At 40.3% G+C, this 25,065-nt stretch overlaps 6 protein-coding genes and 1 long non-coding RNA gene across 8 annotated transcripts in view; 4 read left to right on the forward strand and 3 right to left on the reverse strand.

Moving 5' to 3' along the window:
• The window catches only part of LOC124314496, a 103,874-nt gene that overhangs the window by 38,715 nt on the left and 40,094 nt on the right, over positions 1–25,065 (forward strand). The gene's annotated exons all lie outside the window — the stretch shown is intronic.
• On the reverse strand, positions 372–2,495 carry LOC124314440 (UDP-glycosyltransferase UGT5-like). The gene is made up of 3 exons (XM_046779624.1): positions 1,461–2,495; positions 914–1,374; positions 372–766 (listed from the first exon to the last, which is right to left on the reverse strand). The coding sequence occupies exons 1-3, from the start codon at positions 2,328–2,330 to the stop codon at positions 475–477; spliced, it is 1,623 nt and encodes a 540-aa protein (XP_046635580.1). The 5' UTR covers positions 2,331–2,495; the 3' UTR covers positions 372–474.
• LOC124314439 (UDP-glycosyltransferase UGT5-like) lies at positions 4,458–7,280 on the reverse strand. The gene is made up of 3 exons (XM_046779623.1): positions 6,272–7,280; positions 5,747–6,207; positions 4,458–5,655 (listed from the first exon to the last, which is right to left on the reverse strand). The coding sequence occupies exons 1-3, from the start codon at positions 7,139–7,141 to the stop codon at positions 5,361–5,363; spliced, it is 1,626 nt and encodes a 541-aa protein (XP_046635579.1). The 5' UTR covers positions 7,142–7,280; the 3' UTR covers positions 4,458–5,360.
• On the reverse strand, positions 8,959–14,319 carry LOC124314403 (phosphatidylinositide phosphatase SAC2-like). 2 transcript variants are annotated; one of them, XM_046779544.1, is made up of 14 exons: positions 14,241–14,319; positions 13,815–14,157; positions 13,476–13,592; positions 13,294–13,374; positions 12,698–13,227; positions 12,307–12,631; positions 12,038–12,230; positions 11,808–11,973; positions 11,580–11,741; positions 11,434–11,504; positions 11,048–11,365; positions 10,696–10,979; positions 10,423–10,620; positions 8,959–10,360 (listed from the first exon to the last, which is right to left on the reverse strand). In XM_046779544.1, the coding sequence occupies exons 3-14, from the start codon at positions 13,570–13,572 to the stop codon at positions 9,441–9,443; spliced, it is 3,345 nt and encodes a 1,114-aa protein (XP_046635500.1). In that variant the 5' UTR covers positions 13,573–13,592; positions 13,815–14,157; positions 14,241–14,319; the 3' UTR covers positions 8,959–9,440. The 2 variants fall into 2 exon arrangements, with proteins under 2 accessions (XP_046635500.1, XP_046635499.1); XM_046779543.1 differs by having other exon boundaries at positions 13,476–13,614; positions 14,241–14,318.
• On the forward strand, positions 14,828–17,423 carry LOC124314436 (sphingomyelin phosphodiesterase-like). Its single transcript, XM_046779621.1, has 9 exons — positions 14,828–15,063; positions 15,152–15,360; positions 15,431–15,595; positions 15,675–15,902; positions 15,963–16,135; positions 16,222–16,504; positions 16,572–16,844; positions 16,918–17,108; positions 17,185–17,423. Exons 1-9 carry the CDS (start codon positions 15,009–15,011, stop codon positions 17,339–17,341), a joined length of 1,734 nt encoding a protein of 577 aa, XP_046635577.1. The 5' UTR covers positions 14,828–15,008; the 3' UTR covers positions 17,342–17,423.
• LOC124314435 (sphingomyelin phosphodiesterase-like) lies at positions 17,534–20,109 on the forward strand. Its single transcript, XM_046779620.1, has 9 exons — positions 17,534–17,660; positions 17,739–17,935; positions 17,995–18,162; positions 18,228–18,455; positions 18,530–18,702; positions 18,784–19,066; positions 19,130–19,405; positions 19,479–19,672; positions 19,762–20,109. The coding sequence occupies exons 1-9, from the start codon at positions 17,582–17,584 to the stop codon at positions 19,913–19,915; spliced, it is 1,752 nt and encodes a 583-aa protein (XP_046635576.1). The 5' UTR covers positions 17,534–17,581; the 3' UTR covers positions 19,916–20,109.
• LOC124314434 (sphingomyelin phosphodiesterase-like) lies at positions 21,549–24,905 on the forward strand. The gene is made up of 10 exons (XM_046779619.1): positions 21,549–21,667; positions 21,784–22,558; positions 22,626–22,855; positions 22,923–23,090; positions 23,148–23,375; positions 23,455–23,627; positions 23,704–23,986; positions 24,055–24,330; positions 24,401–24,594; positions 24,665–24,905. The coding sequence occupies exons 2-10, from the start codon at positions 22,495–22,497 to the stop codon at positions 24,816–24,818; spliced, it is 1,770 nt and encodes a 589-aa protein (XP_046635575.1). The 5' UTR covers positions 21,549–21,667; positions 21,784–22,494; the 3' UTR covers positions 24,819–24,905.

Below are 25,065 nucleotides of genomic sequence, written 5' to 3' on the forward strand. Positions count from 1 at the left end.
TTTCCCGCGATTGTCATACTAGTTTAATTTAAATAGACTGCATCCAGCCACCGGTTGATCTTCGATCACGAGTATTTCAGGAACAAATAACTAAATAAGTCCAACCGCCAGACAACATCGATGAAGCGTCAGCACTGGCGTAAGTGTTGGCTTCCTAGCATCTTGTGTCTTTTACCTATTACGTCTTAAATTCAATTTAAAAAAAAATGTGAAGAGGAAGGAATTTGCAGCTGAAACTACATTTTCCAGCCAGGAGCCATTTCCACACGTTTGACAGCGGCCAGCCGGCCAAGATTTTTCATTCGTGTAGTAATGCCAATTTGCTGAATGAGAGTGAAAAAAATTTTCAAATTATATATTTTCATTTATTTTTATATCTTGATATGTTTACAATTCAATCAACCTTTTTACATTGGGTGTTAATACTTTGTTTTTTTTTCATTTCACCGAATATCGAATATAGTGTTCAAATGTTTAATCGTCTTTTTTGTGCAATCCAATCATCATATCTTTCCAACGGTATAATGTGGAGCAAAAAAGACAAAGACGATAGGTCACGTAGATCATGGAAAAAGTGAAAATAAAGACAATGCACATCACATCTAGCAAGGCTCGTTGGGGTAGCATAAGATCCCTGGATGCATTCCGTAAATGTGGCGCGCCCTGATGACGGATGACGTATTCTATCCAGTAAATGGCTCGGTCCATTGGTTTATCAATCTGGTCGTGCATCAGTGCAGACACTTGCTGCATTCTCTTGGCATACCTGTACACACACATACATGCAAAACAGATTTAGTATAGGGCATGGATTGCAACAACTATTTAACAGATGTTGGTTTCATGTCAAACTACTCAAGGTTTCACTTTGACCACCACCATATGTAATAGTAATAATAGTATTAATTGTAACCTCGGATTAGTCAGAATAGCTTGGATGGCATCGTAAAGTATTTCCTCGGTTAATTCGTCCCAGCACAGACGAATGGCGTACCCATCGTCTTCGGCTTTTTGAGCATTGATCGGCTGGTCAGCCCAGACCGGTAAAAAGATGGCAGGTACACCGTGAAAGACGGTCTCCTGTTTACTGAGGAGTCCGCCATGCGAGATGAAAAGTCGAGCATTTCGATGGCTCAACAATTCCTTTTGCGGCAACCAAGAAATGGTTTTGACATTGGACGGGATCAATTCTTCGCCATTTCCTAATTTGCTTTGATCCTCCCATTTCCACACGATTCGTTGGGGCAGTCGGGCGAAAACGGACAGAAATAAACGGCGGAAATCTTTTGGAAGTCCGTCGCCTCTCAACATTGAACCGAAACTGACTATGATGAATCCAGCGTCACCAGAACCGTCGAGAAACGAAACCAAGTCCTGTAAATGTACAAACAAGGAATTCAGACGTTAGAGAAAGTAGTCACTATACACACAAAAAGGGAAAGGTGTGTTTGGCACATTACCTTTGGTAGTCTTTTGAGCTTACCACCCAAGTGCAATCCACCGACTTCTACAACGGCTGGTGAAGTAGGGAACTGGAAATTAATGCTGAAATGTGTGTTGGTCATTAAAAGACTCAAGTGACGACTTTGAATGTCTACGATGGACGTTAAGTTGTGTTTGCCTAACACTTGTGATGCGACACGATCTATCATGGGCAGGATGTGCCAACGGTAAATGAATAGTGCACCTACGCTGGTCACTGTGTTGAACGTTCGCTGCCACAAATCCATCTTGTCTCTTGTTCCGGCAGGATTTGGGAAGTGATCCAGGGCCAGTGGCGAACCGATGGCGTACAGAAGCCACGGTGAAGGAGGGAAACAGTTCAGGTAAATAAATGGCACATCAAAGACTTCGGCCAACAGTAATGTGCAATCGTTGGAAAATCCGTCGAGGATAATAAGATCGTATCGCTCCTTCGAGTTCATCAGCCAATGAAAAATGGGATCTTCATAAATGGCCTTGCAATATTTCTCAAGTGTGCCCGGCATTCTGAATAGGAGACGAAATGGGCTGTCACGATCGTTGAAATCGATTTGATGTTGGCTGTTGAGCCTCACCAGATTCGGAGAAGTTAAAAGTCGCATGTTGGAGCTGTTGGTCGTCGTCTGATTGCTTTGAATCACCGAACTCGATTTGTCTGATTGCAATAAGCCGTTCCAGTAAGTAACAAAGTGGCCACGATCGGCCAACTCGGCCACCAGCGGTTTGAACACATTGCTGTGGCTGGGCGTGGTGATGGGCGTTAGGACGAGAATATTGTGGGCCGCAGCACCGGAGCAGATAATTGTTAACGCAAGTAAAATACATCCGGCAATACCTGGGACGAGCATTTTGTTTGCGTGTTAAGAAAAAGTCAATTGTTTAAAGTTCTTTTTGATTATGCTCAGTTCCACCGTGGGGATCCTGCAAGCATCCACCGCCACCGCCTGCTCAACAATGGCGATAATAGGAATTACACACGTCTAGTAATGGCAATTCCCTTAGCTCCTCCTTGACATCCCATACACTGAGTGACGTAGAGGTATGAAAATGCATATGAGTGAAAGTAAGATAATAAGTGGATGAAAACTGGTCTGGGCCCTCGAAACTATCGCCTTCATCCTGTCGAGAATTCGCTTTCGTGCAAAGTATAAGTAAAAAGTAAAAACATACAGGTGTGGAGCTTAGCAGACAAGCCAACTTTTGGAATTAGTTTAACCCAATATAATATGGGCTACGTTTCGTCGAAGGCTCTATTTTAGAAAGGCATACTGTAAAAAACAGGAGCATGCACACACGAATCAAAAAGGTTAAGGTCGTAAAGGAACTAAGCGAAAAGAATTTAGTACGTCAAGTCCTAGACAGATTTCCAGACAACCCAAAATCTTCTTGAGTATGTGTATTTGCAACTTATTCGGAGATATATAATACCGCCTAGGAAAAAGATACAGTACATAATAATCAGTCCGTTGTTCTATATATATTCCCTTTACATTAGCTTCCTCGCTTATCTAATTAATTCTGGTCGCCTAAACGATTCGAGCTGACTTGGAGTAGTCCTACGCGATCCTACCTCATTTAAGAAGAACGAGTGAGGGCTGAAGGTCTCGACTGTAAAGTTTGAATGATAACAAAGCTCGTTAATCGAAAAGAGATTGGCTTATCCGTCGTTACATAATTTATAAGAGGTGAAAGCTGCTCAAGTTTAATGTTGATGGAGAGCTACTAAAATGTGTACCTAGCGAACTTCTAGTTATTCGAAAGTGAATTTACCCCATGTTATTCGTGGTAAAACTTGCCAACGCTTTCCAATTAACATTTTGCGCGAGATAAATTGGCCATGCAAAATTCTTTCACGTACCTGTTTCCCTGTTTCGACGCTCCTGATTTTCAATTAACCATTAATAATTGGCCCCAAATGTTTTTAGGTGTGTGCTCTGGCTCTGGGACAATTATTCCCAAATGAAGTGAAATATATTACCTGTTTAGTTGGATTTCACCCTGTGCAGAATTTAGAAACTGATTCAGGTATAACAAACTGGCTTTTTTTTAGATGCCAGTAACTAAGCAACAACAACAGTTTCCATGTTGTTCTACCGATATAGCTGCGCGAGATATTGATTTAACACACGTATACCAATCTGCTTTACCTTTTCCGAAACCCTTTCGATGAAACTTGTTATTCAAATGCATTAACACGTTTGCAATTTCGTGCCGGGTTGCCCTAGTTAAAAATATTCGTCTAGGAAACGAAACCGAGGGTAAAACTTGTTTTGAACACCACCCAAAAAAGATGTTGCGACAAACGAAATCAATTTCCCACTCGCCGCATCAGGTGACCTGTGTGGTTATCCTTCATTCCATCCGACGTAATTCAAGATATTTATATATTATTAACAACAGCTCTATTTTGCTATCGATTCTTTTACGTATTATGAATTTTAGTAATTTAGAAAAATGATTTGGGAATTGGGAATTTTCAACGACAAGAAATGGCGTTTTGGGCTCGAAGTCTTGGCTAGAAACTCCCGGGAAAAACCTCCCCGTTCAAAAAAGGAGATGTTTGCCACTCATTTGACGCCAAAAGAAATCGAATTTATTAACTGCGAATAACTGCAGGGCTAATGTTTTAACGACTTTCTAACTTGTTATAGCTTTTTTTTTTTAAATTCACCTTTTAAGACAAATATTTTTGTGAGGAAATAAACTTGTACTGAAAGTGTGGAATCAGTTTCACCGCCAAAAATTGTTCTCGGTTATCGGATAAAAAAATATCCGAAAGACGTCCAGTCCAGTTAATCAGAAATGGACGACGGAAAACCAAAAGTGTTATAGTTTTCTCCATTTTCACTATCACAAATTTGTTTCGTTATTATCGCTTTTACGTGGCGCAGCTGAGGTATGAAATCGAGAATGCAAATTTTTTTACGACGAAAATAATACTTATTACATTATAATTATTTTCATTCCGGAGGTGGTGCCCCACTATACTGATTGTTTATTGATGTCATGCATGCACTATTTTATTTTTTCAACCTTGGGTTACAGGTTAAAATATACGAGTATTAGATTTTATTATTCATATCCTCGGGACGAAAATGGGAATTTAAAAATCCCGGCATACACAGCGCAGCGCGTTTGTTTCCAAAGATGAAGTTTCGAACACGAAGGTTGTTTTTATTTTACATCAATGAAAAGAAAAAAAAAATAAGACATTGACAAATGACGTTGGTATACGAATTCTTGGAAGGTTATTTATACGCGAAGAAGAAAAAAAAATATACCCCACGTAATCAATTCAGCATCTGCGTTCTGCATACAAACAAGTTCTACGGTGATTCTTTTTGGTTTAGAATAACCGCTATTCAAGAAAATAGGACGAATGTATCACGCGGCCTTTATATGACATAAACAGGATGAGGCGATACGCAATCGAAAACCTTACGAACTAGGTTGTAGATAATTATGCATAGTATTTGAGAATAATTGGCACGTGGTTAGAACTGGGGAAGGGGGGGGGGAGAGATTGGCGAATAAATAATTTCACATTTGTCCAGCACGTGATGACGAATGAAGATTTTCTCCGGCACGAACTGCTGCGGCATGATGGATCAGCCCAGATGTTAAAAGTTTAGTAAAAGTATTTTTGTGTCGTATTCAGTTTTGTGTGTACAGAACAAAAAGTGTTGTTCGGTGAATTCCCGTACGTGCTTAAATACAGCCTATTACAGACACACTTGTTCATACATATCAAAAACTAGTTTTACTTGAACGAAAGAGAAATATTTATAAGTATACGAGCTAGAGTATGAGCTTTGCTCCATAGCCTTTGGGTTGTCTTCTGTCGGATTCTGCTGTAAACAGGTTTCATAGACGGCTAGTTACTCACCTTTTTTGTTCAGATCAACAGCCAACTTTTTAGAACCATATCGGGAGTGGCAAACAGCAGCACAGAGATAGACGGCTCCGTAAGCCATCAGTAGACAGGCGGCCAAAATGACGAGAAACACATCGAAAAGGCCGCGCTGAAGGAGAAAAAGATCCCTGGATGCATTCCGTAAATGTGGCGCACCCTGGTGGCGGATGACGTATTCTATCCAGTAAATGGCTCGGTCCATCGGATTGTCAATCTGATCGTGCATCAGAGCCGAAACTTGTCCAATTCTTTTAGCATACCTTCATCACAGACAGACATGGGTATCGATATAAAAACGTGATTGAAATAATTCGCTGTATACGTGAATCACGACCGAGAAAGTTATAATACCTCGGATTAGTCAGAATAGCTTGGATGGAATTGTAAAGTATTTCTTCTGTTAGTTTGCCCAAGTCCAGACGAATGGCGTATCCATCGTCTTCGGCTTTTTGGGCATTGATCGGCTGGTCAGCAAAGATGGGCAAAAAGATGGCAGGTACACCGTGAAAGACGGTCTCTTGTTTACTGAGGAGTCCGCCATGCGAGATGAAAAGTCGAGCATTTCGATGGCTCAACAATTCCTTTTGCGGCAACCAAGAAATGGTTTTGACATTGGACGGGATCAATCCTTCTCTTTCTCCTAATTTGCTTTGATCCTCCCATTTCCACACGACTCGTTGGGTTAGTCGGGCGAAAACGGACAGAAATAAACGGCGGAAATTTTTTGGAAGTCCGTCACCTCTCAACATTGAACCGAAACTCACAATGATGAATCCAGCGTCACCGGAACCGTCGAGAAACGAAACTAATTCCTGTATCAATAAAGATAATTGACGATTAAACAAATTCAGAAAATGAACTTGAGAAATTAAATACCTTGGGAATTTCATTTCGAGCTTCTCCCAAGTGCAATCCGCCAACTTCCACGACGGCCGGTGAAGTAGGGAGCTGGAAATTAATGCTGAAATGTGTGTTGGACAAAATGAGGCTCAGGTAACGATTTTCAATCGCAGCAACGGAGGTCAAGTTGTTTTTTCCGAGCACTTTGGATGCCACCCGATCGATTTCAGGAAGAACCAGCCAGCGGTGAAAGTAGACGGCAAAGACACTGGTCACTACGTTGAACGTTCGCTGCCACAAATCCATCTTGTCTCTTGTTCCGGCAGGATTTGGAAAGTGATCCAGGGCCAGTGGCGAACCGATGGCGTACAGAAGCCACGGAGAAGGAGGGAAACAGTTCAGGTAAATAAATGGCACATCAAAGACTTCGGCCAACAGTAAAGTGCAATCGTTGGAAAATCCGTCGAGGATAATAAGATCGTATCGCTCCTTCGAGTTCATCAGCCAATGAAAGACAGGATCCTCATAAATGGCTCTGCAATATCTCTCAATCGTGGCTTGCATTCTGAATAGGAGACGAAATGGGCTGTCACGATCGTTGAAATCGATTTGATGTTGCCTGTTGAGCCTCACCAGATTCGGAGAAGTTAAAAGTCGCAAGTTGGAGCTGTTGGTCGTCGTCTGATTGCTTTGAATCACCGAACTCGATTTGTCTGATTGCAATAAACCGTTCCAGTAAGTAACAAAGTGGCCACGATCGGCCAACTCGGCCACCAACGGTTTGAACACATTGCTGTGGCTGGGCGAGGTGATGGGCGTTAGGACGAGAATATTGTGGGCCGCACTCAAACCGATGACTGCTGATAATACAACTAGAAAACACTTGGCCGAAAATTGGGTTGACATTTCGGTATAAGTTCCTCTCCGGTAAAGAGATTTAATTGTTATCGACGGATCACTGAATCGACCCTTGAGCTGCTAATTATATGTGGTTGCTTTCTAGCGTAGTAGGAAGTAAACTAAGGCAGATGTAACAACTAAATGGATGAGATCAGAGTAATGGTCGAATGAACTCCACACCATCACCTACTTGACGGTTGGAGAAACGTCTCTGCACGAAGGAACACGCAGAGACAAAACAGGTTGTTGGGAGATCAGCAAAACAAATTCCGGTTTGACTACATTTATTGTAACGGTATTCTGGTATGCCCACAGAAAAAGGAACGAAGGGCAAAAAAGATAAAAGGAACGTACCAGAAAAAAATGCGACAAAAAAAACATGATCATGTTTTCAAAAGGAATCACAATGAGATTGGCTTTTTCTCGATTTCAAACCTGGTGGGAATTTCATTCATTTGACAGGTTATAAACATTTTTCAAAAATTAGAGAAAACTTATTTTTTCTTGAATATTTAATGAATCATCAAAGCGATTTTAGAGCTCAAATTTACAATACACTGTGAATAATTAATTTATACATACTGTTGGTATCATCAAAGAATTTTGTCGGTTTCGCACAAGTACGATAGTTTAACCCAACTGTATTTGGGACTGGACATAAAATTACTATAATTTCATCCGATTCTAATAATTTCAAATCAGAACTGGATGAAACCAGACAACGAACCTCGTAAGACGAGATTTCTCTTATACTCGGTGGCAAATTCATATTATTTTGCGTTGCAGATTTATTCGCCCCTTGGTTTTGTTGCCTTGTGGGGTCAATCCTACGTTATGCTCCCAGGTCGTAAATAACATTCGATTAAAATGTTAGAAATTCAATTTTAAATGTAATGTAATGTAATGTAATGTACGTATTTATATGGCGCCTTTCCATTATATGCTCAAAGCGCCTTCAGTTTCCAATTTAAATGTGATTGAACACACCGCAGTATATTTAACGTCATATCCTTGAAAGCAATCAAGAATCCTGTGTTATGCATGCTGCCACATTAATCACATTAATCAGGTCAGCGAATCTCCGTTTTAAAGTTTGAGCACCCAGGAACACGGAAAAATCATGGCAGACAGTTGGCAGACGTGCGCTTGTCCGTTATTAAAATTAAGCGATAATAATGTGTCGACCGTTACCTAAAGCAGCGCTCACCTCGGTAAGTTATGGTAGAAAATTCAAGCCTCTATAGTCCTAATGCAATATACTCTTATATTAATTACTAGAACAAGAAATTCGAAGGGAAAATATTTTGGAACAAACGGAGCAAACCAAGGACCCAAAAAACCTAAATTTTTCCGCTGGCGATTGCAACACAGTGACACAAGCCGCTACACAAGGCGCATTGCTGGGCGTTCAGAAACCTCAATCCCCCACCTCTCCAATTATAAAAAAAAATTTTGAAAGCTCTAAAGAGACACTCCAAGCATTTCATAATAAGAACAATGTCATTAGCGGCAAAGAATAAGCTAATAAAGAAAGATCGGTAATTTAACGGCTGATTTGTTGCTAGCCACTGCCCACTGATAAAACAAGAAGCCAAATCAACGATATCTGTCTCTCAAGCTGCCCCAGCGACACCTTCCGTTGATCGGACTCTGCAATTTTTAGCGAAGAGACAAGTTAAACCCCAAAAGTCCCGGAGGGAAACTGGCGACGCTAGGTGCGCGGCAACATTTGAATTAGGAATACAAACAATTTGTTAATTTAAAAATTAATCAAATTCAAATAAAAATACATCAACATGAATTAAAACGGGAATCGAGTTCGATTGCGCGCATAAGAACATGTATTTCAAATCAAGATAGGAAAAAATTTAATTCAGTGAACACGCACAATGTTACAACGCAAGCTATACATGTTCGTAAAGCATGGTCTAATATGAAGTGAGTATTAATTTTTTTTTTCTAGAACGCCCTGTATCATATATTCGATTTTGACTCAAAAGCAAACACAGAATTGATGACTAGACATCGTGAATTGCGATCTCGCAGAAATACTGATATCTTCCATCAATAATAAGGGCCTGAGTGGAGCTCCAGCTCCTATGTGAGAGCAGCATTTTGAAGATATTTGCATGTCTTTCGCAGCATAAATTACTTACTAGTACTGAGTGGACCAAGATATAAAACATTAGACTACTACGATAATATCTGAAATGATAGAGGTGAGAATGCTAATGGAATGTTCGATACAGCGATACGTTTTAAAAGCCACGTTTCGCTAGGAGGGACTGCGGTGCAAATTTGGTTATTAGAGACGAATAATTCTAGTGTTTGTGCAGATATTCCGCTTCGTTACATCTTCATCCTCGTTATCTTTGCTGGTCGATGTATCTTTCTTATTAGTGTCCAACATTTTTCTAGGGTCAAGATTGGCACCTAGATTCTGGACACCTTTAGCCAACATCACAAGTGGATTTCCTTTAACGCTAGTAGGCGACGTGAGAATCCCCATATTGAACTTTCCGTGTGAACTAGGGATTTTAAACGAGGCCAAAACGTTGGTCCCGACTGGAAGTAATCCTTCGTGATTGGATTTTGAATTTTTCATTTCTACGGTGATTGGATTACTGCCCAAGCTCGTCTCGGAGGAGGCACGGAGTAGATTGGACTCTTCGGCTGCAACACCTAATTCAATGCGTTCCGACGAGTGAGATAAGTGCTTCAGCCGTTGGACGGATGCTTGACTGGGATTTTCTGCGCCGTCCGTTGTACTGATCTGAATTTCTGGTGTTACGATCAAGCGAATATGCTCGTCGAGTCTGCCCAGCTCTCCATTGCGCTTCCCTTTCGGCAAGCAACGGCTATCAAATTGTCCAGCGCTAACACAACGGAGTAAGACTTTAGGCTGCGGAGGTTTTTCGAGCGGCTTCGTTTCTTCAAGCAAATGGTCGGTAACCTCTAACCGAACTTCGTTGCCAGTGAGGAATAGGACGCCAACTGACGGTAAATGTAAAACGTCCTTGATTACTGAAAATGATGTGAGATCGTTCAAACTAGAATAACTAGAAGGCATTCGCAATTCTGGGTTAGGTAATCCAGTTGTTGGAAGCTCTATCGCTTGGTCGGAAACTTCCTTCTTTTTACTGACTGAACGGCCTAAATTGCGTGATATTGCTGAAGGTTTCAAACGAGAAAAGTGGGAGGTAACGCTGGATAATGCCTTGTTGCCTAAAATAATAAAAAAGATATTGGTAAATGAATATAAGAACACATCAGTTCCAATAACTTACCAGCTTGTTTAAACGCAGACAGCTGCCCTTCGGATGCATTTCGTGGGAATCCACCCTGCCAAAGCGGTACTTCAATGTGCCCAATTTTTGTAGTGGATTTTAGTGAGATTTTTTCCAAAGTCCCGACCACATAGGGAATCGACAACTGAGATATATCCATAGTAACATGAATGGTTTCGGCAATTGCCTTTAATGACTCTGCACCATAAACGATTCAATAAGAAGTCGTTATCAACAAGTAAACAAAAATCAAATATTAGTCTAGTAGCATACCGTTCATATCCTCTGTCTTGCAAATGGGAACAGCCATGTTGTTAAAAAATCTTAGTCTGGTCGAACGAAATTGTAAAACTTCTCCCTCATCCGACGAATTTCGCACATGCACGCGCATGAAGAAAGTCGGCGGAGAAGCCGCTTCACGCTTAGGGGACTTGAGGAAATTCACGCCAGCATTTGACAACAAGTTTGATTTACCTTCTGATCCGACTTCCAACTTCGTCAAATCAGCCAGAGAGAATATTTTACACGCTCTGACGTGATCTACGTCATCATCGTACCTAAAAATGGTCACGATATTAACTTGGGACTAATTCAGACAACCAACTGATGTGATAGAATGACTTACGAAACCACGTAAAGGTGTTCCCGTGACAGAATGACAATAACATCCATGTCAACCTGAGTGGGATCTCCAGTGACGGGATGGGCATCGACCAATCCCCAAGAACCGACAATGATTTCTTCTGGACTAACAAACTGTTTGCGACAGTCTTCGATCACCTGACGAACTCTATCGGCTGTCTGCAAAACAACTTCTTCGTCATCTTCCATCATGTTACTCTGGCCGCATAGAATATTCAGTGCATCTTCCGGCTGGATGTTCCCGAGCACAAGATCAATCGCTGTCTGTTTCAGCGTATCCTTGAATCGATTAAGGTAATACCTAACACCAAAAATGATTGATTAAATTAAAGTTCATTTATAACACGATCCTATCCAAGAAGCTTTTACCTATTAGCTGAATTCATCCCGTCTTTCATCATTCCCGCAAGCCTTCTTTCACCAGTTCTTGTAAAATCACCCTATATAATTAGAGGAATAATTATATCCCATAAATACACAATGCTAATTAGTTTAGTAGTTTCACAAAACAAAACCTTTAGAGCGTTTGTCCCAGCGTATTGCCGGCTCAGAACATCACCATTGTTGGCCCACATTGTATTAAACGCTGTTTTAAGCGCTGGCCAGAACGTGCCTTCTGGAGGAAGGATTCCTAATTTGCTTAGTTGACCTTCCAAAATTAATTTTCCGAAAGCAGTCTGATAAAGCACAAACATAAATGTAACCGCAATTGATTAAAATTTTAACTGAAACATGCAACACACCTGGCAAACATTGGTTCGATCGAGGCAGTCCATACAATTTATTCGAAAAGTTGACTGCTGTTGACAAATGATACCGTGCGAATCGATCCACGTATACCTCATATCGTGAAGCACGTCTTCCAGTCCATTTAAAAGACGTCCGACATTCTCAAATCGCATACCACGGCTAGGAGGAACTCACGATCAGTTACAAAAATAAACATTGGAAAATTTTCGTCGAAATATCTCACCAATGCTCGTGGAAATCAAAAGTTACATAGGTGATTCTTGCGTCATTCAAATGAATCATCTGTTCTGTAAAAGCGTCTCCGATAATCTTCTCTTTTCCATTCTGTTCCACTAGGCTAACGACGCACAAATTTCCGTAGATGGGCAACTCACGTTCAAAATGACGTTGAAACGCAACCCGAGTGTCTTCCACGCCTATACAAACAAGAATCAATGCATCTATTCTTAACACACGATTTCAATATTTCATGTAAAAATGAAAGAAATTTACCTCGATCAATCTGAGGAGGTGGACGATATTTGAATCCTGGTTGGGACCAAAATACAGGAACTGATCCTCGAACTTGCACGAAAGATAAAATGTGATCTCCGAAGAGGAGACACTGTTCCGTTTCCACATAATTTGCAACGTAACCATTTTCGTCGACTCCACGGCGTTTGTATCGGGTTCCAGCTCGATTTCGTGAACGACGTGAAATAAGTAATAAAGTCAAAGGCTTATTGAAATTCGTTACCCCATCAAGCACGACAGGTACAGCATCAATATGGATGTAGCCATGAAGGATAGGGATAATCCAGGGATCAGCTTTGGGATCCTACAAATAACAAAGATTTTTAGTCGTAAATATGAGGCCACAAGTTTCAAAAGTTGACTCAGTTACCCCCAAATCAATCAATTCTTTGAGAAGATATTTATTCCAGAAGAAACGGCTGTTTGCTGATCGCCAAGAAACATTGGTTGAATTATAGCTCTCACCCAAAACCGGGATAGAATTGGTCAGATCGACAGTAGGAGAAAAATAAAAAGAATCTGCATGAGTGAACATCTTTTCCATTTCATCCCAAATTTTCCTGGCCCCGCGATCGCCTTCTCTTCCATCACTTCCAATTCTTTGAGCGGCTTGAACAGTTGTACTTTTAAATGATTTGGTAGCGGACTTTATGGAACCCCAAGTCTTGGCTAAAGCTTCCTGTTGCCTAGAACTGTGTGAGGGTTTGTTTCCTCCGTCATCCGATCTTTGGTTGAATGCGACAGAATTGCTATGTTTCGAACACGGATGAGTAGTGATTTCGGCTTCTTGCTGACCCAGAGAAAGCAGGCCGATTTTGTTGATTTTAAAAATAGGCTGATTTTTCCAAACATAGCCAACAAGACTGCAGCTTTCTATAACTAGTAATTGAGGATCTGTGTCTACAAATAAAGCAGAATTTATGGCAAAATTCTTCACTAAGAGATGGTAAAGATTTTGATTTTTACCAGGAAAAGAATTTAATTTGCCGACTATCCCATGGACAAGGCCCATGCAATGAGGATCATCAGCTTTTGTCAGGTCCCAGGCTAGACAATAAATGAATTAAAATAATGAAACAATGAAAAATTCACCAGTTAAATAAATTTAAAAAAAATTGAAATATTTATCATCTGATTGATGAACTAACCTGTTCTCGGTTCTAAATGACCAGTTTTTCTGTTACACCATAGACTGTGCTCTCCTTGTCGAAAGATGTAATATTCAGTAGTTTTAAAGAGTTCCATTTCAGTTTTCTTTTGAAATTCTTAAACAGTGAAAAGAAAAATCTGCAATATGGTGGAATTTACAATACCATCAATGAAATAATTTAGGTGACCAATATAATTTAACAAGCTTTGCTTATAATTACTTATACATAACATTTCTTTTATGTATGCAAAATTGAGGATGAGGAATAGATATTATAAAACGACCTTTCAAAACAAAGAAACATTTCCCTCGAAAATAAGGTAATGGCTTAACTTACGGATTAACGACGAGGAAACTTTCGAACAATCTTCTGTCTGTATTGAAAGAGAGAAAAATTTACATTGATTCCCAAATAAAAAGCTAAAATGTTTGTCATTAAAGAACCCTATTTAGCTCAGTCGTTTCTCACGATAAAAGACAATTAAACTGCACGAAGCAACTTGAAATTCATGAAATTCTTCTTCAATTCTCCATGTTTTGACAGAAAATGGCTGCTAAGGGCTGAGGCACTGTAAAGTGTAAACAGTAGACAGTAGGTCGACTTGTCAAAAAATTGCATTATTTGTTTTGATTTTTTATTGGGTTCTGCAACCACATACGTTTGGGCAACTTCACTTGCTCTTTTCAATTAGAAATTAAATAAATCAGAATTCAGAAACAAAAATTAGTTTAATGGAGTTAAGAACAGAAATAATTCTGTTACCTGAATTATTTATTTTGGGCGTCAAACGGAAGTCCTGAACGAACGCAATTAAATGTATGCTACTCTTTCCGTTTCCGCAGAGGCAGTCAAACAAAGCAGAGCTATAGACTCCAAGAGTCTATAGCTCTGAACAAAGCAGCACAGATAAAGACCTTATGTCCTAAAGTGTTTATCTGTGCTAGCACCTAGCAGTCACATTATTTTGTTTAACTTTTGTTTTCAGCTGTTCTGTTCTCTAAAAAATAATGTTGAAGGTTGCGTACTTGCGTAGGTACCAATCTTTCTCAAACAGACTGTCTGAGCGACACCGACTTTCTGCTAGGATCGGCTAGGATTGTGCTTCAGCGCCACACATCCGCTAACGCGTTAAAATTTTTTAATATTTTTGGAAATCCGTGTTGCATGGACAATTATTTATATTTGCACTGTTGGATGCAATTTTCGATAAATAATCTAGTGGGATTAGTCCGAATAAATATTTTGTGGATAGTTTTTAACTTAATCTTTCGTATAAGTATACTTTGTACTGACACGCACCAAAATTGATACAGAGGCTTATAATCCTAATACATTGATATAAGTATAGCCTACGTTATTGATACTAAAATACTATCTGCGACTTTCGTCCACTATCGGTTGGAAATTTTCAACAACATCAAACAAAGTTATTCTTACACACATCAACAGCTGAAAATTTCATAAACACGGTTAGTTAAGTCAAGTATAGACATATTAACAGACAGTCCGTTCCAGTGAACGCAAAAAAAAATGAAGATTCACCTTCTCGTATTTAGCCTGATCATTTATTCATCAGGAGTTTTTGGTAAGTATTTACAACGAATAAGAAATTAAATAAGATGCGTCCATACAGAATAAATATCATAACTTTCCTCTCGATTCGTTTGATACAGCTGCACCTTTGGAGTATTCGCTGGTAGATTCCAAGTCAGAAAAAGGACTTATAAGCTGTTCCCTTTGTAATTCCATCATCTCCGATGTATTCACGGGATTTGAAACTGGTCAGACTGACGAGGAAATCTCGGCTGGTATAGCCCAGCGATGTGAAACGCTCAATTTGTACAATTACAAAGTTTGCTACGGAACAGCTTTCATTGCCATGGTATTAAAGCCGATGCGAAACATCAATATTTATTTTATGAAATTGCACTAAAATAATGTTTCACACTTAGCCAACTATCAGGTACATCTACTCGCTGGGATTGGTAGAAGGAAATATTTGCGGCATGTTGTTGCAAACCGAAAATTGTGGATTTTCTGATCCTGGGTTGCTCGAATGGTCAGTTACACCCAGTTCGATTCCTAAACCACCCGTCACTGAACCTGCTTTGCCACCGGTACTGTTTCATTATTAATATTTATCTTTTTCAAGTTTTATTTAAAATTTTTAAAAATTGTATAACTCCCGGCGTGAAGGATGGTTCTCCAACGCTGAAAGTGTTGCACTTGTCCGACATCCATTGGGATCCGGAATATCTTGAAGGATCGAACGCCGTGTGCACTGATCCGATGTGTTGTCGAGCCTCGTCCGGAGATGTTGTTAACGCTACAGATGCAGCCGGATACTGGGGAGACCGTCGCGGATGCGACATACCTTGGCGGACCATTGAAAACGCCGTTGCTCACATCGCCCAACAACATTCGGTATTAATGTTTTTATTGCTGTCCTATGGAAAATCAATAAGGCAACGCATTATTTGACAGGATGTGTCTTACATCATTTGGACGGGAGATTTGATTCCTCACGATACCTGGTCAACCGACAAAGATGAAAACCTTATGATCATTGATAGTTTGATGACTCTAATGCAGCAATATTTCCCAGGAGTTCCTATGTATCCGACTTTAGGAAATCACGAGTCCCATCCAGTCAACACGTAAGTATAAATAACTCTTATGAGAATTAAACAATTCCTCTTCCATTAATTGAAATTTAAATATTATTATTTTTATAAATTCTTAGTTTTGCTCCGCCTGAAATTACTAATGTTGAATTCAACACTGCTTGGCTGTATGACGAAGCCGATCGACAATGGGCTCGATGGCTCCCGGCTGAAGTCTCCTCAACTGTTCGTTATGGAGGTTTCTACACTACACTGGCTCAACCGGGCCTCCGTATCGTCTCGATGAATATGAACTACTGCTACATTTTCAACTACTGGACTTACTACAAGTCCCAAGATCCAGCCTCGATTCTTACCTGGCTTAATCAAGTCCTTGAAGATGCCGAATTAGCTGGAGAAAAGGTAATAAGTGGTTGAATTAATACAAGCACTAATTTGCAAACGGTGCTGATACAAATTTGTCCATCAGGTTCATATTCTCAGTCATATTCCACCTGGTAACGGTGATTGCTGGACGATCTTTAGCCGAGAGTTTGCCAAAATTATTAACAGATTTGAATCAACGGTGGCCGCCCAGTTTTACGGACACACCCACAACGACGAATATAAAATCTTCTACGATCTGGTCGAATTGGATCGAGCCGTTAATGTGGCTTTCGTCGCACCCAGTCTAACAGCCTCGTCTGATAACGCTGGTTATCGCATCTATACTATCGACGGCCCGAGACCCGGATCCACTTGGGTAAATGTTTGAATTGGCGCCCTTTATCGACATGACTATTTAATACATCAATTTCAATGACGTGTGAATATAGGCTGTGCTGGACCACAGTTCATGGATCATGAATCTGACGGTTGCAAATGCAGATCCTTCCATCAGTCCCGTCTGGTTTGAATTGTACCAAGCCAAACGAGATTATGGTCTGACTGACCTGAGTCCCAGATCGATGGATGTCTTTTACCAACGACTAGTGACTGACGACGTCCTCTTTCAATTGTATTTTGCGTAAGTGATTTATTGAAATCATAGAATGCGTCTTTCCTATAATGCGCTGATCAAACAAACTTTTTTGCTATTCAAGGCATTATTACAAAAAGGCAGAAGAAAGGCTTGAAGAAGGATGCGACGCTGATTGCCGCACCAAGTTACTGTGCTACATCGTCACAACCGATCCACTCGATCAAAGCCGTTGCCAAAATATACGTCGCCAGCTTTTGAGCCAGCATCCTGAATTCTAAACAACTATCGTATATGAAAGCCATTCCGCTTGAAAATTCCCATCTGTTGGTTATCGCGCTACAATACAAATTATTACTCTGCCATTTTGAATTTCGCAATTCCGCTTTTTAAAATGATAAAGTGTTCCCGCCGCAACAACTTTAGCGCTAGAGGGCATTACGCCCGCTGTAAACAAACCAAAGTGTCAAATTTAAGAACTAAAAAAATTAGTTAACTCCCACTTCTTTTAATAATAGAGCATGCCCTTAATAGTGCAGCAAAACCTATTTGTTCTGATTTTGTGTTTGATTGTATTATTGGACCGTTTAACTCAATCACGTACGTAACAACTAATTCTTGCAAATTTTACGATTTCAATTTAAAAATTACACATAATTTGTCTATTTGCGTCTGTAGATGGGTCGATACAGTCAATAACTGATGACAAGAGCACTTTGAAGTGTGCTCTTTGCAATGAAATTGTTGATGAAATTTTCAAAGGCTTTAACAATGGGATGACTGACAGAGAAATTTCCTTTCTGATTGGCCAAAGATGTGAAACCCTGAACATCTTCAATTTTAAACTCTGCAATGGCACAGCCTCAATTATCATGGTAATAGTAATAAAATCCTTTGACATTCTCCGATAAAATCAATTCTCTTATTTTGACAGCCAACTATTAGGTATATGCATACCAATCAATTGCTCATCCAGGGCAACCTTTGTGGTATTTATCTGCAAGCTGACAATTGCTCCTTGTCAGATCCAGACAATTTAGAGTGGAACATCACCTCTAGTTCTGTCTCCAAGCCACCAATCGCGCCATTTGTTCTACCATCTGTGAGTATAAGACAAAAAGAAAAATTAATTACAACACTAATCCGCTAATTTCTTGCGCTTAAAAGGTAGAATCTCCTACGATCAAAGTGCTACATTTAGCGGATCTTCATTGGGATCCGGATTATGTTGTAGGATCGAATGCGGTATGCAAAGAACTTGTCTGTTGTCGCGCTGATTCGGAAGACCTTTTGAACCAGACAGACGCTGCCGGATACTGGGGAGATTATCGAAGCTGCGATTTGCCATGGTACACCATAGAGAAAGCAGTGGCCCACATGGCTGAGAAGCACTCGGTTTGTGTTAATACTTCAAGTACTGGTATACAAATTGAGATTAACATTTTGTTTTTCCATTTCTACACAATCAGGACGCTGCTTACATCATATGGACAGGTGACTTGGCTCCGCACAATGTCTGGTCGACAAACAAAGAAGAAAACATTTACGTGATCGAGCGCTTAATGAATTTGATTCAGCAATACTTTCCGAAAACGCCAGTGTATGCGACTCTGGGAAATCATGAAGCCCATCCATCTGACACGTAATAATTCATATTTCAGGGGGATGTTTAAAACTGCGTCTATTTATGTAATTCTTTTGTTGATTCCAAATGTATTTGCAGTTTTGCGCCGCCGGAGATAACAGACGAGGAATTTAACACTGCCTGGTTGTATGACGTTGCTGCTCGACAGTGGGCCCGATGGCTTCCGGCGGAAGTCGCTTCCACCATCCGTTACGGAGGTTATTACACAGCCGTGATCCTGCCGGGGCTTCGCGTGATCTCACTAAACACAAACTACTGTTACACGGGCAACTGGTGGACATTGTCCAAGTCGCAAGATCCTGCTTCCAGCCTCCTTTGGCTGAATAAGGTCCTAGAAGATGCCGAACGAGCCGGTGAAAAAGTATAATTTTATTAATTACTGTCAATCAATCCTTTACGACATTCATTGATTAAATGTTGACAGGTTCACATTTTGAGTCATATCCCGCCTGGTAACGGTGATTGCTGGACGATTTTCAGCCGAGAATTTTCAAAAATCATCAACCGCTTTGAATCGACAGTGGCCGCTCAATTTTACGGACACACCCACAAAGACGAATTCAAAATCTTTTACGATCTCGTTGATAGAAATCGGCCTACAAATGTCGCCTTCATTGGGCCCAGTCTCACGCCATTTACTGAACTCAATCCTGGATATCGAGTTTACACGATTGACGGTAGTCGTCCTGGTTCCACTTGGGTTAGATCTTGATTACTTTTTGCCAAAATTATTATTCCCTATTTTAATATCATCGTACACCGCCGTGATATAGGCTGTGCTGGACTTTGCCACTTGGGCTATGAACTTGACTGCTGCCAATCTTCTCGGTCCAAGTGTTGATCCTGTCTGGTTCGAACTCTACCAAATGAAACAAGAATACCAGCTCGATGACTTGAGTCCAAATGGAATGAGTGTTTTCTTCCGGCGGATGTTGGTCGACGATGCCCTCTTTCAGCGATATTTCCAGTATGCACCAGTTATTTATTCGATCCGTTTTTACCCAGTTGCGCAATAAGTAAATATTGAAACAAATTTGAATGATTGCAACACGTCAGGAACTATTATAGGAATTCGGACAGGAGAGTGCCGCAAGGTTGCGATGATGATTGCCGGTTGAGGCTGCTTTGCTTCACCGTCACAACGGATATCGCCGACCAAAGTCGCTGTGCGCAAATTGCGAAGCAAATACTAAAGCATGACGAATTTTAACAAAATAAGACATTGTGCAATTGAGAGATTTCTGAAAAACTTGCCATGTTTGGATTGCCCGTTTGAATTGGACCACTCTAAAGATTACGCAGCAGGTTCATTCTGGCTGTCGGCTATACTGCCTTGAAGAAAAAACATTTTCTGCATTTTCTTAAGAAAATAGATTTTTTTTTTTTGTGTGTGTGTGTGTTTTTCATTAATTCTTTTACTTGAAAGACGCCCGGCCTTGGACGTATATGGTCAAAATACTCATAGTAATTGGCATTTTATAAGATTGGCCAATAGCAAGATAGTTAGAAATTTGGGTTTTTGGCTTTCACTTTCAATTTAACTTTTGCCGAGTAAACCCAAAAATGGCCAAACAATGTTGTATTCCTTTTTACATTTACCGACTGTCCGAATTCATGTCATCTAGATACATATCTCCAGTCATTTCCCGCCTGGTATGCTAATTGATGGACGATCTTTAGCCGGGAATTCGTTAAAAATATAATAAGAATTATAACATTAAAAAGAGAAATAAAACATTTTCTATGAAGCAGCTGCTGACGTCACTCGGTCTGTTAATGTTTGGCCTTCATTGCACTTACTCTTGTCACCATTTTATACAACCTAAATCCGGTGGTACCTTAACTGACATCATCGATGGTCAACGGTTTGATTCAAATTGGTGTTGTGGAAAGTTTCAGTGACGTATTTCTGATATCGTCATAATGTATGTTTTACAATTAAGGCCGTACTAGATTCCTCACACATGCCCATGCTCGACGCAAACTTTAGAAGGTTCAGAAGTCGACCCGGAGTGCTGAATGACAACGCTCTTTCCCCAGACTGTCTATTTCGAGCAAGCCAACGGAAATCAATCAGCAATGCATTTGAATTTGGCGCTATCACTTTCTGAGTCATTGGTAAGGAAATAACACACCCTCAGGTCTACTAGGAGAAATGAGTTATATACACACCTGATTTGAACAATTGCAATAAGGGAAGTTCAGACGTGCGGAATTTCACTTAGGAAACAAACCTATAATGCTAACCACGGGCTAACCACGTCCTTCTCGGGAATGTATAAATACTATTCGATCAATGAAGCAATCAAAACCGCACTGATTGAAATGAGTATATTTTTACATCAAGGTTATTTAGGTATCCTTGTAGTTCAAAATTAGAGCTTAAGAACCGTAAGGCAGGATAACTTAAATACATTATCGAATTAGTCGTATATAGTTGGCGTATACTTGGTTTTGTTACACTTGTGTCGAGGTAAATTTCCGGGGAAAACCAACAATTATATGCCATTAATACTGCGTTGATATTCAATGCTGTGTGGCGCTTTAAATAGCTTTATATGTGTTTTAATAGCTTTGATGTAATTTCTCGCCTACTGGACCGTGTCGCTGTAGCAGATGGGATCACAGTTTTTACACATTGTGTACTACACAGATGTGGTTTGTTAATCTGCAGAGTTTTCTATTTGATTTTTTCTCATGCAATATTACAATTCGTAATTGTAGCGCTCCCGTTCCGACGACGCGCTTTCCCCCACGTTCTCTTTGTTTGTTTGTTTGTTTTCACACACGTGAAACCGGGAATTGGAGCGTGATGGATAAGAAACTGGTATAAAAACCCAAGTAGAAGGATACTACTGACATCAGTCGACATTCAGCGGACCAATCAAAAACATTCCTCCGGTTTTAGCTCAAAGGACGAATTCGTTATACCCCTTCGTGCAGAATGGAAATCACCGTTAAAGTAACGAAAATGGCGTTTTTTATTTGAATGTTTTATTGGACATTTCCATATTTTAATAATTTGACATTTTCGGCTAAACAATTTATTTATACGTATTTCGTATGTGTTACATCCAGGTCGTATTGGTGAAAACCCCCTAAAATAATTCGCGTCCATTTGTATTGTGTTGTGTGTCCTCCACCCTCGTGAAAAAACGTGACGACACCTTTAAGAACCGAGTGACGCGATATAACAAGGAATGGCGACTCTACGGATACGGGCATGGCGATTAATATCTTCTTAGCAAAATGAGGAAACTTCTTCTACTTCGGACAAGTTGGCGCCTCTGCAATAACAAGACGTTTATCTCTTTTTATTTTTCAATTGGTTTGGAATACGCCTGATTTGCTTTGTATTTCGCTTGATATTATCTTTTTTACCTTGGCAAAGCAACTGTAAATGAATCAATTAAAAAAAAAAGAAAATCAATTTGTGGGTTTGGTTGTCCAAGGGTTTGTCTGCCGATGACGTATATCACTGGATCGATAACAGTTTGAGTCAACGGAAAATACGCGATAAGCTATACATTACGGATGTCAAATAAGACTGACATTCGTTCCACCTGTCATAAACACGTGATAATCTATAATCCTAACTCCAGACGACGGGTAAGAAAGATAGTCTGAAGATATGCCTGTGTAACATAAGTACAAAACAAGCGAAAACAAGGACATCATGATTGAGTTTGATAATTTATACGAAATAGGGATACGCTAGTCCGAGACCTTATAACTTGTCCTGATCCTTTATTTTCGTGACTGTTTGTCATAAGTGGTCGTTGACGCTGAATGATGCGCTGGTCCTCGTTAATCTTCATCGCCCTGTTGGGTGGCTCCTTTACACTACTCGAAGGTACATACAAATTATTGGCCGAATTAATTTCCATCAATCCTTCAAAACCTGTTTCGTCTTCATATAGGAGCGCCAGCTCCCGAAACAACCAAGTTGTCGCCATCTACTGAAGATGAAGACAAGAATATTTTTACTTGTAACCTTTGCGAGGACTTTGTCAACGATATCTACGAGCTCTTACGAAATGGAACAGTAACCGACGAGCAAATTGTCGAGTACATTGTCGGAATCTGCATCCGATTGGATATTTTTGCCAATCCCGATCAAGTTTGTGGTGGAATGGCTCGCATCGCTCTGGTATGGTCTTCTGTTCTAATCAAATTAAATGGTTATTAATTGAATCGCATTTTCTCAATTGCTGCAGCCAACTATCAAGTACATTGACAGCACCGACGTGGTCAATGTCGGCAACGTCTGTGGAATGCTCCTGCAGGATCAAAACTGCCAATTTTCCGATGTGCAACAGTTGGAATGGACCATCAACCTCAACGCCGAAACTAAGCCACCAGTGAATCAACCAAGCCAACCTCCGGTATGACATAATTATCTTTATAGAGATTGAATTCTTATTCATTATCTTCTATTATAGGCAGGTTCACCAACTGTCAAAGTGCTACACTTGGCCGACATCCATTGGGATCCGGAATACCTGGCTGGATCGAATGCCGAATGCGGAGATCCGCTCTGTTGTCGTGAAACTTCGGGGGAAGTTGTCAACGCCACAGCCGCCGCCGGTTACTGGGGGGATTATCGCACCTGTGATTTACCCTGGTATTTAGTAGAAAATGCAGTTTCTCAAATGGCTGAACTACACCCGGTAAGAATAATGGCTTTAGAAAAATATTTAAACCAAATTAAATCAACGAGAGAATAATCGCTATTGATAACCATTTCAGGATATTGCTTATATCATCTGGACGGGAGATTTGACTCCTCACGACGTCTGGTCAACCGCTAAAGACGAAAATATCATGATCATTGATAGTTTAATGACTCTGATACAACAACACTTTCCCGGAGTTCCTGTTTACCCAACCTTAGGGAACCACGAGTCTCACCCAGTCAACACGTAAATTCTTAGTTAACTTAATTTGAAATGTATTAGCTACAAATATTTGATATTGTGTTTTTATTAACGACTATAGTTTTGCTCCACCTGAAATTACTGATGTTGAGCTCAACACTGCTTGGCTGTACGACGAAGCTGATAGACAATGGGCTCGATGGCTTCCGGCGGAAGTCTCGGCTACCATCCGTTACGGAGGTTTCTACACTGCCCTGGTCCAGCCCGGTCTTCGCATAGTTTCGATGAACATGAATTATTGCTACACACTCAATTATTGGACATATTTCAAGTCACAAGATCCAGCCTCCAGTCTTCTTTGGCTTAGTCAAATTCTAGAGGAAGCGGAACTTAATGGTGAAAAAGTACAGTATACATTTACACTTTTGATTTCGTTCTAAAACAACAGTTAAAATTAACGACCATATCATAGGTTCACATTCTCAGTCATATCCCACCTGGCAATGGTGACTGTTGGACGATTTTTAGTCGAGAATTCGCCAGAATTATCAATCGATTCGAATCGACTGTGGCAGCTCAATTTTACGGCCACACCCATAAAGACGAATACAAAATTTTCTACGACACGGTCGACGTCACTAGGCCTGTTAATGTGGCCTTTATCGCACCCAGTCTTACCACCTATTCTAAGCTCAATCCCGGGTACCGGACCTACACTGTCGACGGACCAAGAACCGATTCCACTTGGGTATATGTTGCGCAAACGTTAACGAAACAACAAAATCATTTAACAGCCCTAAATTCCTTAATTATTAAAGGCCGTACTTGATATCAACACGTACATCATGAACCTGACGGACGCCAATCTAAAAGGTTCAGAAGTCGACCCAGTTTGGTTTGAACTCTATCAAGCTAAACAGGAATATGGACTTGATGATTTAAGTCCGCAGTCAATGGACACACTCTTCCAACGGATGGTGACCGATGACGCTCTTTTCCAGCTCTATTTCAAGTATACACGCAAATTAATTTGATAATGCATTTGAATTTGGCGCCGTATAATTTGAACTTGGTCTTTAAAGGAACTACCACAAGAATGCGGATCAGGTTGTAGCCGAGGGTTGCGCAGGCCGCTGTCGCTCGAATATGCTTTGCCGTATCGTCACCACCGACATTGCCGACCAAAGTAAATGCGATCAGATTCGTCACCAGATTTTCAGCCATCCCGAGTTTTGATGAAACTATAGCTATAAACCACTGTCTGTATTATTTGTCTACATTTAATAGCCTATCGTCCAATAAAAATACGAGTTATGCATGTCAGACAAAGCCACTTACAGAATCAAATATTGTAATAATTTTTAACGTCTAGATAAAAGAAGTTAAGAAAATAAAGACATTTTACAGATAACAGTCTGTAAGGTAAGTGACGGAGGAAATTATCTTCCATGTTTGGTCAGCTATGTATTTAAATGTACACGGG

Source organism: Daphnia pulicaria, chromosome 10, assembly GCF_021234035.1.
Source record: "Daphnia pulicaria isolate SC F1-1A chromosome 10, SC_F0-13Bv2, whole genome shotgun sequence".
In the NCBI taxonomy this organism is placed as follows: domain Eukaryota; kingdom Metazoa; phylum Arthropoda; class Branchiopoda; order Diplostraca; family Daphniidae; genus Daphnia; species Daphnia pulicaria.